Raw genomic sequence first — 12,557 nt, 5'->3', positions numbered from 1 at the left:
GACCATAGAACTTTTATCTCACACATATTAATAGACAATTGAGATTTTTAATTTGTGCAAAATTATCTGAGGACATTAAATTCAGTTAAGAGACGGATAAGAGGAACAGAGACTCACCTTCTTTGCCTAGAAAAAAGGAATAGAAGCTGAGAAAGTTAGTGCTTAGGTATAGCCAGCCTTGGCAAGGCACTCGCCCACTCCAGTAATTGCAGGAGTAATAGGTCACCAGCTTCTCTTGTTCAGGCAACCCAAACCACTTATCAAACTTCAAAAGGGCCTCACGGAATTTTTCAGGGTCATCTTCCTCCTTTATTGATGCACTTTGAGACTCTTCTGCTATTAGACCCTTTGACAGAAAGCAATGGGGATGTCTTTAAGCGCAAACAGACAATATTAAACCTCTTACATCCTAAAATACATTTTCACTACAGTTCAGCAGAACTAGCCCAAAAGCCACTTCAATCTATAAATGTGGACAGTGTTCATAAAATTAGGTTTTAAAAATAATTCACAAAACAGTCTCAATTAGAACAGAAATATAAATTTATTTATAAATTACTTTTTTTGCAAAAAAAGTACTGCAGAATATTAACTTTACCTTATAATTTTAAGAAAATGGATTAAAAAGAGTACTATACAACTGCACAAGTAAATAGGCTGAAAATTGCTATTAAATTTCATCCAGCTGTTTCTTAAGGAACAGACATCTGAAGGAATGTCCAAAGTGATCAAATAGCAGCATTGCTACAAAATTGGGTAAGACACAGAAAACAGAAATTTGGAACGAATGGCTACTTTTCAGACAAGAGGAAAGCATAAAAAGGAGTTCTGAAGGATCACTGGACGCAAAATGATAACTATTTTCTCTTCACAGATGCTATCAGATCTACTGAGTTTTTGTTTCAGATCTCCAGCATCAACAGTTGCTTTATTTAAGTATACAGAGGGATCTCGATCATTTGAAGGACACAGGTGGGCAGTATTTCATTCAGTTAATCAAATTCTGGATAATCGAATGCCAGACCACATAGTTTAGCCGAGCATCGGGATGTTGCAAACTTGCCGGATAATTCGATATTCGAATAATCGAATGCCAGATGATCAAGGTTCTTCTGTATAAAGTACCAAGACCGGTACCAGTGCTGTGTTTCAGATAATTACTTGAATTTACGGAGCACAGTTGCAAAACATGCAGGTGATGTATAATTTTGGGGTGTAGTAAATACTAAGGAAATCGGTGATATATTTCAAGTTAGGTCAATAGATTGGGAGGGTATGGCAGATAAAATTTGATGCAGATGAGTGGGAGCTGATACATTTTGACAGGAAAAATGAATGTTGCCAATACATACAAAATAGTACAATTTTAAGGGGGAGAGGCACAGTAGAAGAGTGGAGACAACTGGGAATACTTCTGCAAATGTCTTTGAAAGTGACAGGATAGACTTTCAAATTCTTAATAAAGCATACTAGATCCTGCGCTTTATGAACACAGGCCAATAAGTTACTCTAAACCTATATAAAACACTAGCATGTTTTGTTCCGTGAATTACACTTTGAGGAGGGTATGAGGGCTTTGGAGATTGCACATCAGAGAATTACAAGAAAGGATGCAGGGATGAAGAACTGCATTTAAGAGTACAGCCATAACACTTCAGTCTTCCCTGGACCCTGGAAACATGCCAAAAGACTGGAGAATTGTCAACATTGTGGCTTTGTAAGGATAACCCTAGCAATTACAGACGAGTTCGTAAAATTTTGTTAGCAAGGAAACTTTTGGACACAATTATTTAGGATAGAACCAGTAGTCACATCGAAAAGGTGGGCTAATTCAGAAGAGTTGGCATGGATTTCTAAAGGTGGAAATCACATTCAACTAACTTGCTGGTGTTTTTCAAAGAGGTTACAAAGTGCTGATGAGTGTGATATGTTTGACATGTATTCTCGGATGTACAGAAGGCATTTAATACAGTGTCTCACAAGAGCCTCATGAGAAAAGGTGCAGATTGTAGTATAACAGGGTCAGTGCCAACATGGTTAAGTGTAGGGGCGGCTCAGTGGTTAGCACTGCTGCCTCACTGTGCCAGGGACTCTGGTTCAATTCCTGCCTCAGACGACTGTCTCTGTGTAGTTTGCACATTCTCCCAGTGTCTGCGCGGGTTTCCTCCGGGGTGCTCCAAAGATGTGCAGGTCAGGTGAATTGGCCATGTTAAATTGCCCATAGTGATCGGTGCATTAGTCAGGGGTAAACATAAGGTCTGGGTGGGTTACTCTTTGAATGGTCAGTCTGGACTTGTTGGGCTAATGAGTAAAAAGTGAGGTCTGCAGATGCTGGAGATCAGAGCTGAAAATGTGCTGCTGGTTAAAGCACAGCAGGTTAGGCAGCATCCAAGGAACAGGAAATTCGACGTTTCGGGCCCGAGCTCTTCATCAGGAATGAGGAGTGTGTGCCAGGCAGGCTAAGATAAAAGGTAGGGAGGAGGGACTTGGGGGAGGGGCGATGGAGTTGTGATAGGTGGAAAGAGGTCAAGGTGAGGGTGATAGGCAAGAGTGGGGTGGGGGCGGAGAGGTCAGGAAGATGATTGCAGGTTAGGAGGGCGGTGCTGAGTTGAGGGAACCGACTGAGACAAGGAGGGGGGAGGGGAAATGAGGAAACTGGAGAAATCGGAGTTCATTCCTTGTGGTTGGAGGGCTCCTAGGCGGAAGATGAGGCGCTCTTCCTCCAACCGTCGTGTTGTTACGTTCTGCCGATGGAGGAGTCCAAGGACCTGCATGTCCTCGGTGGAGTGGGAGGGAGAGTTAAAGTGTTGAGCCACGGGGTGGTTGGGTTGATTGGTCCAGGCGACCCAGAGGTGTTCCCTGAAGCGTTCCGCAAGTAGGTGGCCCGTCTCCACAATATAGAGGAGGCCACATCGGGTGCAGCGGATGCAATAGATGATGTGTGTGGAGGTGCAGGTGAATTTGTGGCGGATATGGAAGGATCCCTTGGGGCCTTGGAGAGAAGTAAGGGAGGAGGTGTGGGTGCAAATTTTACATTTCCTGCGGTTGCAGGGGAAGGTGCCAGGAGTGGAGGTTGGGTTGGTGGGGGGTGTGGACCTGACGAGGGAGTCACCTTTGCGGAACGCTGATAGGGGAGGGGAGGGAATATATATCCCTGGTGGTGGGGTCCGTTTGGAGGTGGCGGAAATGACGGCGGATGATACGCTGTATACGGAGGTTGGTGGGGTGGTAGGGGAGAACCAGTGGGGTTCTGTCTTGGTGGCGGTTGGAGCAGCGGGAAGTGGAGGAGATGGGGTGGAGGGCATCGTCGATCACGTCTGGGGGGAATCTGCGGTCTTTGAAGAAGGAGGCCATTTGGGCCGTACGGTATTGGAACTAGTCCTCCTGGGAGCAGATGCGGCGGAGACGAAGGAATTGGGAATATGGGATGGCGTTTTTACAGGGGGCAGGGTGGGAGGAGGTGTAGTCCAGGTAGCTGTGGGAGTCAGTCGGTTTATAGTAGATGTCTGTGTTGAGTCGGTCGCCCGAGATAGAAATGGAAAGGTCTAGGAAGGGGAGGGAGGAATCTGAGACAGTCCAGGTGAATTTGAGGTCGGGATGGAAGGTGTTGGTAAAGTTGATGAACTGTTCAACCTCCTCGTGGGAGCACGAGGCAGCGCCGATACAGTCATCGATGTAGCGGAGGAAAAGGTGGAGGGTGGTACCAGTGTAGCTGCGGAAGATGGACTGTCCCACATATCCTACGAAGAGACAGGCATAGCTAGGGCCCATGCGGGTGCCCATGGCAACTCCTTTAGTTTGGAGGAAGTGGGAGGATTGAAAAGAGAAGTTATTCAGGGTGAGGACCAGTTCAGTCAGTCGAAGGAGGGTGTCAGTGGAAGGGTACTGGTTGGTGCGGCGGGAAAGGAAGAAGCGGAGGGCTTTGAGTCCTTCGTGATGGGGGATGGAGGTGTACAGGGACTGGATGTCCATCGTGAAGATAAGGCGTTGGGGACCGGGGAAGCGAAAATCATGGAGGAGGTGGAGGGCGTGGGTGGTGTCCCGAACGTAGGTGGGGAGTTCTTGGACTAAAGGGGACAGAATCGTGTCGAGGTACGCGGAGATGAGTTCGGTGGGGCAGGAGCAGGCTGAGACAATGGGCCGGCCGGGGCAGTCAGGTTTGTGGATTTTGGGCAGGAGGTAGAAGCGGGCGGTGCGGGGTTGTGGGACTATGAGGTTGGAGGCGGTAGATGGGAGATCCCCTGAGGTGATGAGGTTATGGATGGTCTGGGAGATGATGGTTTGGTGGTGGGAGGTGGGGTCATGGTCAAGGAGGCGATAAGAGGAAGTGTCCGCGAGCTGGCGTTTGGCCTCAGCGGTATAAAGGTCGGTGCGCCAAACTACTACCGCGCCTCCCTTGTCTGCCAGTTTGATGGTGAGATTGGGTTTGGAGCGGTAGGTGTGGAGGGCTGCACGTTCTGAGGGTGAGAGGTTGGAGTGGGGGAGAGGGGTGGACAGGTTGAGTCGGTTAATGTCGCGGCGGCAGTTGGCTATAAATAGATCGAGGGCAGGTAAGAGGCCAGCACAGGGTGTCTAGGTGGATGGGGTGTGTTGGAGGCAGGAGAAGGGGTCGTCAGGGGGTGGGCGGGAGTCTTGGTTGTAAAAGTAGGCACGGAGGCGAAGGCGGCGGAAGAATTGTTCAATATCTCGCCGCGTGTTGAACTCATTAATCCGAGGGCATAGGGGAATGAAGGGGAGGCCTTTGCTGAGGACTGATCTTTCATCCTCAGAGAGGGGGAGGTCTGGCGGGATGGTGAAGATCCGGCAAGGTTGGGAGCTAGGACCTGGTGTGGGACTGGAGCTGGGGGTGGGGGCAGGGTTAGGGGCGGGGACAGAGATCGATGGTCCATTAGCCGACAGAGATCGGCTAATGGTCCTGTTTTCATACCGTAGGGAATCTAATCTAATCTATAGAAAACAGAATAATAGTCAGCAGAAATGTCAATTACGAGGATAGACTGAAGAAAAGGCAGCTGAGGGGAGAGCTGATTGAGGTTTTATAATCATGAGTAGTCTGGACTGAGTAGATTTGGTGAAGCTGTTTCTGCTTGTGGAAAAAGAAAACAAGAGGGCAGAGATTCAAAGTGATGACCAAATGAAGCAAGGGTTGATGCTGTGTAAAAGGCTTTTCTCGCAAGTTGTTAGGGTATGGAATGCACCAACTGAAAACGTGGTACAGACAGATTCAATTGAGGAATTCAATAGGGATGGTTATTCAGATAGAAATGGTGTGCAGGGATATGGGGTAAAGGCAAGAGATGAGCACTAGACAACCAAGCAAATGTTGGAAAAATGGGCTGAATGACCTCCTTCTGCAACATAAAATGGGGCAGCATGGTGGCTCAGTGGTTAGCACTGCTGCCTTAACGCTAGGGACCAGAGTTCAATTCCAGTCCGGGGCAACTGTCTATGTAAAGTTTGCATGCTCTCCCAGTGTTTGTGTGGGTTTCTGCCGGGTGCTCTGGTCTCCTCCTACAACTCAAAGATGTGCAGGTTAGATGGATTGGCCATGCTGAATAGCCCGTAGTGCTCAGGGATCTATAGGCTGTGTGTGTTAGCCATGGAAAATGTAGGGTTACAGGGAAAAGGGTCTCGGTGGGATGCTCTTCAGAGAGTTTGTGTGGACTTGATAGGCCGAATGGCCTGTTTATACATTGTAGGTATTCTGTGAGTAATCCTGTGAATTTCGTGGACAGGCTGGACAAACAGGGCTTGCTCACCTTTCTGCAACAAAAGCTGAAAATGGCACTTGTCTATATCCTCAATGAAAACCCATCTTGATTTTGGACAGAAACTTGCCAATGGTCAAAGGAGCAATAAACAGTGTAAGGACTGTAGTAACAGAACCAGAGGACTAGCAGGAACAGCTCTACCAAGAGTGTTTGGAATATATTGCCTGATTGGACAGTGAATGATAGCTTTCAACTGGGAATTGATTTCTTAATTACTTTTAAGAAACAATTGCAACAATGTGGGAAAAGGAGGAGGAACAGGACTGAAGAATCCTTTCAAAGAACCAACACAGTCTCAATGAGTTGTGAGCTTTCCCTCTGTGCTTTAATATTCTATGATTCCAAGTACAACATGCTAAGTAGGACACTGTTCAAAATCAATTACTGATATCACCGTATTCAGGAAATTGATGCACTTAATAACATTTTTTTGTTTTTTAACGGACAGAACAGTGGGATTTGTTTTTCTACAACGTTACACTGCCCATATTGTGCTTAAAACTGAACACACACCCTGAAACAAAACTGATAGAAACCATCAGAGAGCTAACAGAAAGGCCAACCTCCTGGCCAGGACAAAAAAAGTGCAGTCTTACCCGTATTTTTCCTTGAACGAAGCTAGTGATATCTTCATTACTATCAAACACAGAAAGTATTGCCATCACATTATGTTCTAGCCATTCCCAATGCTTATTTATTTCTTCACTGCTGGCTCCTAGTTAAAAACAAAAACTAAATTAGAAATCTTCAAAATATTAATCAACCAATCTTCAATTCCCTCAGTTCCAGACTCGAAATGTTAACGCTGCTTCTTCCGCCATACGTTTACTAGACCTGAGTTTCTCCAGCATTCTGTTTATTTCAGATCTTCAGTATTCTGTGTTTCACTTTTAATGGAATCTCTAAGTCATTTCAGTAAGTAATAATTCTTATACCATTACTCAAATAATTAAGGACAGACAGTGACTCATAAGATCCCATTTCAGGTTGTTTCAAGAACAGGAAGACAGCTGCCAAGAAGCAGAGCAAAAATCAATCATCCACAAGCTACCTAGCAAACATAAAACGGAACACATCCCACAACTAAGCCCCAATTTACTTGTAATTAGAGAGTTCGATGTTAAATTCTTTGCTTTGTTTAGTTTTTTGCTATTACCCACAGTCACAGTTGGCACTTTGAAACTATAACTCTGCTAGCTTTAAATACTATTTTGTTAAAATTAATCTCTAGTTAAATCAATAAAACAAAGCTGCATTTTTACAATATATTTTTAAAATGCAATTACCATCAGTGAAGACGGGGGCTGCTCCTTCGCCCTCATCACTTGGAGGTGCAATGGCCATTAGTTAACACATTCTGATCTTGCATGCATGGCACAGGAATTACATGCAGCAAGAACAAAGTTAATTTCATTTTTGAGCTTTTCAGTAGATTTATACCACACAGGGTATTTATCAATGTGCTACATAGGGAGGCATTTGGTTCTTTACTAATAAAATTTCCATTGATAAGTATACTGGAGCTTGCACTGAGAAGAGAGTTTGGTATAATGTCAAGAATTGCCAGGTGTTGAGAGTGTAACTTTCATGTTAGCCAATTAGCATATATTTGTAGATGCTTCATGTGGTCTGAGTGTACAATCAAAATTTTTGTCTGCATGTATCCACCTCTTTCCTTATTTTAGCTACACATTGTTTTTCAAATATCAATTACTTTTGCCCGTTTTAAACTCTTCCTTTGCCTTTCCACTCACTATTCTAAACTCTCTCTCAATTTGTAAGGATGCCAGAAAAGCTTAAAGCAAATGTCATAGCATAACACACACTGATCTTACATGACTGAGAACAAATGTTTATATTCAGCCAGCTTTATCAGCAGCAAAAAAAATCATAATATAGTTGGTTACACAAGATGTCTTGTTAACTGAATTTACAGGTACCGAAGTTCTACAAGGGGCAAAAAAAAACTCACTACGATTTAAATATAACATATTTAAGGTATTTCATAGAACAGACATTGGGAGAACGTTTCAGTTAGCTGAAGAGTTTAAAGTAGGGTTGACACTCTCAGAAGGAATGATGACTTAAGATTGTGATAAGGAGACACATCTATACTCAAAAAGTTGTGAAACTTCAGTTTTTTTTATCCTGAGGTGTGAATGCCCATTGAATATAATTTTTAAAAATAGACCAATAGTATGTTTTGGCACTCTGAGAATCAATGGATCAGAAGACTATGGTGCTGGAAAATACAACTGAGATCAATAATCAGGCAGTCTAGACAAACAACTTGTTCTACCATATCTTCATAGAACTGGGACTCATCCTCGCATGAGTTTGAACCAGATTGTTAAGGGGATGGGAACTTTAAATTAACAGCTTTACTTGCTTTCAACAGGAAGTAAAAAAGTAGCAAATGAAATTGTAAGACAGACCCAGGAATGAGAATTGAATATTTAAGGATATTTGACTTTTAGAAAGGACAGGGAAAAAAAAAGTTAAAAGCAGGGAAGAGGTTAGATGCAGATAGAAATGTTTAAAAGCCATTTAGGCAGGAACAAACATACAAGGAATAGCGGGATATGGACTATGTGAAGGCAAATGGGATTAGTTTAGACTGACATCATGGTTGGCATAGACATGGTGGGCCAAAGAGCCTGTTCCAATGTTATACTGTTCTAACACCATAATCACGTTAAATGGCAAGGTAAGATTGACGAGTCAAAAGACATACAAGGCAAACTAAGAATCACACATTACTAAAACTACTGCGTCAAAAAGTCTCTGAGCCAATTTAGAAGGAGGAAGATGATGATAAAGGTACATCTAGGGCAATATTAATTTGCAGATCCTTAACAACCAGAGGTAATAAACGCACAGTAATTATAATCATCTCAGCATCATGAAAGATCAGTACAGCTGGAATAATTGACTCACACTATACACTCTGAGATTCCACTTGATAACACTAAGATGGAAGCACTTTCATGTCTTCCCAGAGCATTAAATGAGTAAACCTGAATACTAACACTACAATATTTTTTGCACTCCCCTGCAGCTGTAAAACATATATACAAATACAAGTACTGAACATTAACCAGAAAGCAGCTCTGTGAAGATCCAGGTAGCAACTAAATAGTAAAAATTTTGCATTTAGCTGGATAATTCAGAGGTTATTTTGCAAACCCAGTATGACAAACGAACGTATTAACAATACTAAACGTAGGATCTGCAGACAATACAAAAGGTAGGTAGAGGGACAAGTAACATTGAGGAGGCAGGAAGGTTCGAAAAAGGATTTGGACAGGTTAAGACAGTGGACAAACAAGTGGCAGATGGAGTAAAATGTGGGAAAGTGCGAGGTTATGCACTTTGTAGGAAGAATAGAGATGTGGACTATTTTCTAACTGGGGAGAAAATTTAGAAATCTGAAGTGCAATGAGATTTGGGAGTTCTAGTCCATGGATCTCACAAGGTAAGCTTGCAGGTTGAATCAGTAGTTAGGGAGGCAAATGCAATAATGGCACTTATTTTGAGAGGACTTGAATATAAAAGCAGGGATGTACTTCCGAGTCTCTATGTGGCTCTGGTCAGACAACATTTAGATTAGATTAGATTAGATTACTTAGTATGGAAACAGGCCCTTCGGCCCAACAAGTCCACACCGACCCGCCGAAGCGCAACCCACCCATACCCCTACACTTACCCCTTCACCTAACACTACGGGCAATTTAGCATGGCCAATTTACCTTACCTGCACATCTTTGGACTGCGGGAGGAAACCGGAGCACCCGGAGGAAACCCACGCAGACACAGGGAGGATGTGCAAACTCCACACAGTCAGTCACCTGAGGCGGGAATTGAAGCCAGGTCTCTGGCGCTGTGAGGCAGCAGAGCTAACCACTGTGCCACCGTGCCGCCCACCAAGATTTGGGAGTTTGAAGTGTTGTATGCAGTTTTGGGCCCCATATCTCAGGAAGGATGTACTGACCCTAATGCAGGTTCAGAGGAGATTCACAAGAATGGTCCCAGGAATGAAAAGCTTAACAAAAAGAGAAACGTTTGAGGACTTGGGGTCTATACTCTATGGAGTTTAAAAGGATGAAGAGGGATCTAATTGAAACTTAGAATACTGAGCAGCCTGTACAGAGAAGATGTTGGGAAGATGTTTCCATAGATAGGAGAGACTAGGACCCAAGAGACAAGGGACAGGCTGTTAAATATCAAGGGGATCAAGAGTTACTGGGAGAAAGCCGGAGAACAGAGTTGAGAAACTTATCAGTCATGATTGAATGACAGAGCAGACTCGATGGGCTGAGTGGCCTAATTTCTGCTCCTATGTCTTATAGGACAATAAAATAACAATTTTCTCAAAGTAAAAGTAGTGGAAGGATCATTTTAAAGCAGACTCAAAAATATATACTTAAGATTTGATAAAATGGCAGAATCCTGGTACAACATTCTAAACATCACTAAATCTTTTTCTTTAGGACTTATACAATCATAATAATGGAAGTAGGTATTTGACCATTCAATAAGTTCATGGCTAATCTGGTTGGGATCTCGCCCCTACCTTCCTGCCTGATCCCCAAAAGAGTCTTCTTTCTGTTTTACGATCAAGGAAATTATTCTTACTCTGACTTTGGCCCACAGTTTGTAATAAATTGAGAGTGGTGGCTCGTCATTTTCAGAAAAGAACGGGAGAGAGAATCAAAGGCAATGTTTCATCAGAAGAAATTCAAATCTCTATGACTATATAAATTTAAATCCAAACTTACTATCTGCGACAAAAAAAAATCTGTAAGCACTTCCCTCCAATTGTAGCACCTTTGTCACTCTGCCTTTCTGCATTTACAATTGCACACTGAACATAAACACATCACATTGTATTTACACTCTGCTGCCAGTGATGGCATTCCTGTACTTCACTTTAGTATAGGAGAAGGTGAGGACTGCAGATAATGGAAATCAGAGTCAAGAATGTGTTGCTGGAAAAGCACAGCAGGTCAGGCAGCATCCGAGGAGCAGGAGAATTGACATTTCGGGCATAAGCTCTTCGTCAGGAATATGACTTTAGTGTATCCAATACAGAAACATTTACACTACAAAAAAAAATTCCTCTGGTCTTCAACTTTCTAAATCTTTTCCTCTTTTCACTAAGTCAATTACAAGAGCAAGGACAGAATGCAAAATCGATGAGAATTGAATTATATGTGCCAACCCCAGTCCAATTATCTTAAATTAATTAACACTGCTTCACAAAGATCTTGGGTTCATGTGCAATGTCATGAAGGCATGTCGATACTAAGGAGGCGCTGTTGAATGTCTTGAAAAACATTGAGGTAGCTAAGTCCCCAGGGGCTGATGGGCTGAAATACAGGATACTGAAGGAAGCGTGGAAGAAGATTGCTGATGCCTTGACAAAGGTCTTTGCGTCCCCTTTAGCCATAGGTGAGATCCCAGAAGACTGGAGAATAGCCAATCCTCTTCTTTTGGACAAGGAAGGGGAATGGGTCTGGGTAGGTTACTCTTCAGAGGGTCAGTGTGGACTCATTGGGCCGAAGGCCCTGTTTCTACACTGTAGGGATTCTATTCTAAGGAGGTGACAGGGATAATCCAGGAAATTCTTGGCCAGAGACCCTTACATCAATGGTAGGGAAATTATTGAAGAAGATTCCTAGGAACAGGATTGACTTGCATTTGGAGAATAGGCTTATTAGGGACAGTCAGCATTACTTTATGTAGGGGAGCTCTTGTCTTGCAAACTGATTGAGTTTTTGAGAAAGTGATGAAGATGATTGATGAGATTAAGGCAGTGGATGTTGTTTACAGAGACTTCAGCAAGGCCTTTGACAAGGCTCCTCGTGTTAGACTGGTCCCCAGGATCAAATTACATAAAGTCTACAATTTAAATTTTAATGTCATGTGTACTCAAGAACGGGGGACAGGAGAACAGTGAAAAGTGTATATCACCACCATTCCTGGCAGAATTTGAGGGACAAAGGTACTTAGGTACAAAATCTTAGGTACCAAAATAAAAAGAGTTAAAACGTTCAACACTATAGATCTTTTTAGTATAAAGTAGAAAAATAAAGAAATAAAATTACAAGTTAAACAATATAGTCCTTTCTTCAACCTTGGGCCTGCAGTCACTACACGCTGGGTTTTCCCAACAAAAGCGTGCTCTGCCCTGTGCTGGGCATGCTTTCACCCACACCGGGTTACATTCCGTCCAGGCTTGGCCGCTGACTGCCATGTGGAATTGTGCTGAGCCCCAGCCACTGCTATACTCTACCACCATGGCTAGCGCCAAGACTGAACTCTCACCAAAAGATAAATTTTAAAAAACACTAAAATAACTAAAAACAAAACTAACATAAGAGAAAAAAAATGATAAAAGGTTGTGAATGTGCCTTTCTCACAGAGGTTAGTGCATATATATGGAAGGAGCTGCCAGAGGAAGCTGTAGATGCAATTACAACATTTAAAAGACATTTGGACAGATACAGGGATAGGGAAGGTCTTGAGGGATATAAACCAAACTCGGGCAAACGAGAATAGTTCAGTTTCGGAAACCTGGATGAAAATGTAGATGATCTGATCAGCGAGTTTGATCTCGTTCTCATTAAAACAAGATGGCTGCAGAAAGACAAACTGAATATTCAAAGATGTTTGATTTTTAGAAAGGATGGGAAAAAAGGTAAAACAGGGAAGGTTGTAGAAGCAGATTTAATGACAAAGTTTAACAGATGCATGAACAGGCAGAGGGTAGAGGGATACAGATCA

General features: G+C 43.1%; 1 protein-coding gene across 2 annotated transcripts in view; it reads right to left on the bottom strand.

Moving 5' to 3' along the window:
• tbc1d8b (TBC1 domain family member 8B) overlaps positions 1-12,557 on the bottom strand; it is a 92,355-nt gene that overhangs the window by 66,741 nt on the left and 13,057 nt on the right. For both annotated transcript variants that reach the window (XM_060832414.1, XM_060832413.1), the window contains exons 3-4: positions 6,368-6,486; positions 118-346 (exon numbers count right to left, since the gene is read on the bottom strand). In XM_060832414.1, the coding sequence (XP_060688397.1) occupies positions 118-346; positions 6,368-6,486 (348 nt within the window). The remainder of the gene's footprint in view (positions 1-117; positions 347-6,367; positions 6,487-12,557) is intronic.

This window comes from Hemiscyllium ocellatum, chromosome 11, assembly GCF_020745735.1.
Source record: "Hemiscyllium ocellatum isolate sHemOce1 chromosome 11, sHemOce1.pat.X.cur, whole genome shotgun sequence".
Classification (NCBI taxonomy): domain Eukaryota; kingdom Metazoa; phylum Chordata; class Chondrichthyes; order Orectolobiformes; family Hemiscylliidae; genus Hemiscyllium; species Hemiscyllium ocellatum.
The sequence above is the reverse complement of the archived record's forward strand: the minus strand, read 5'-3'. Positions and strand labels throughout refer to the sequence as shown.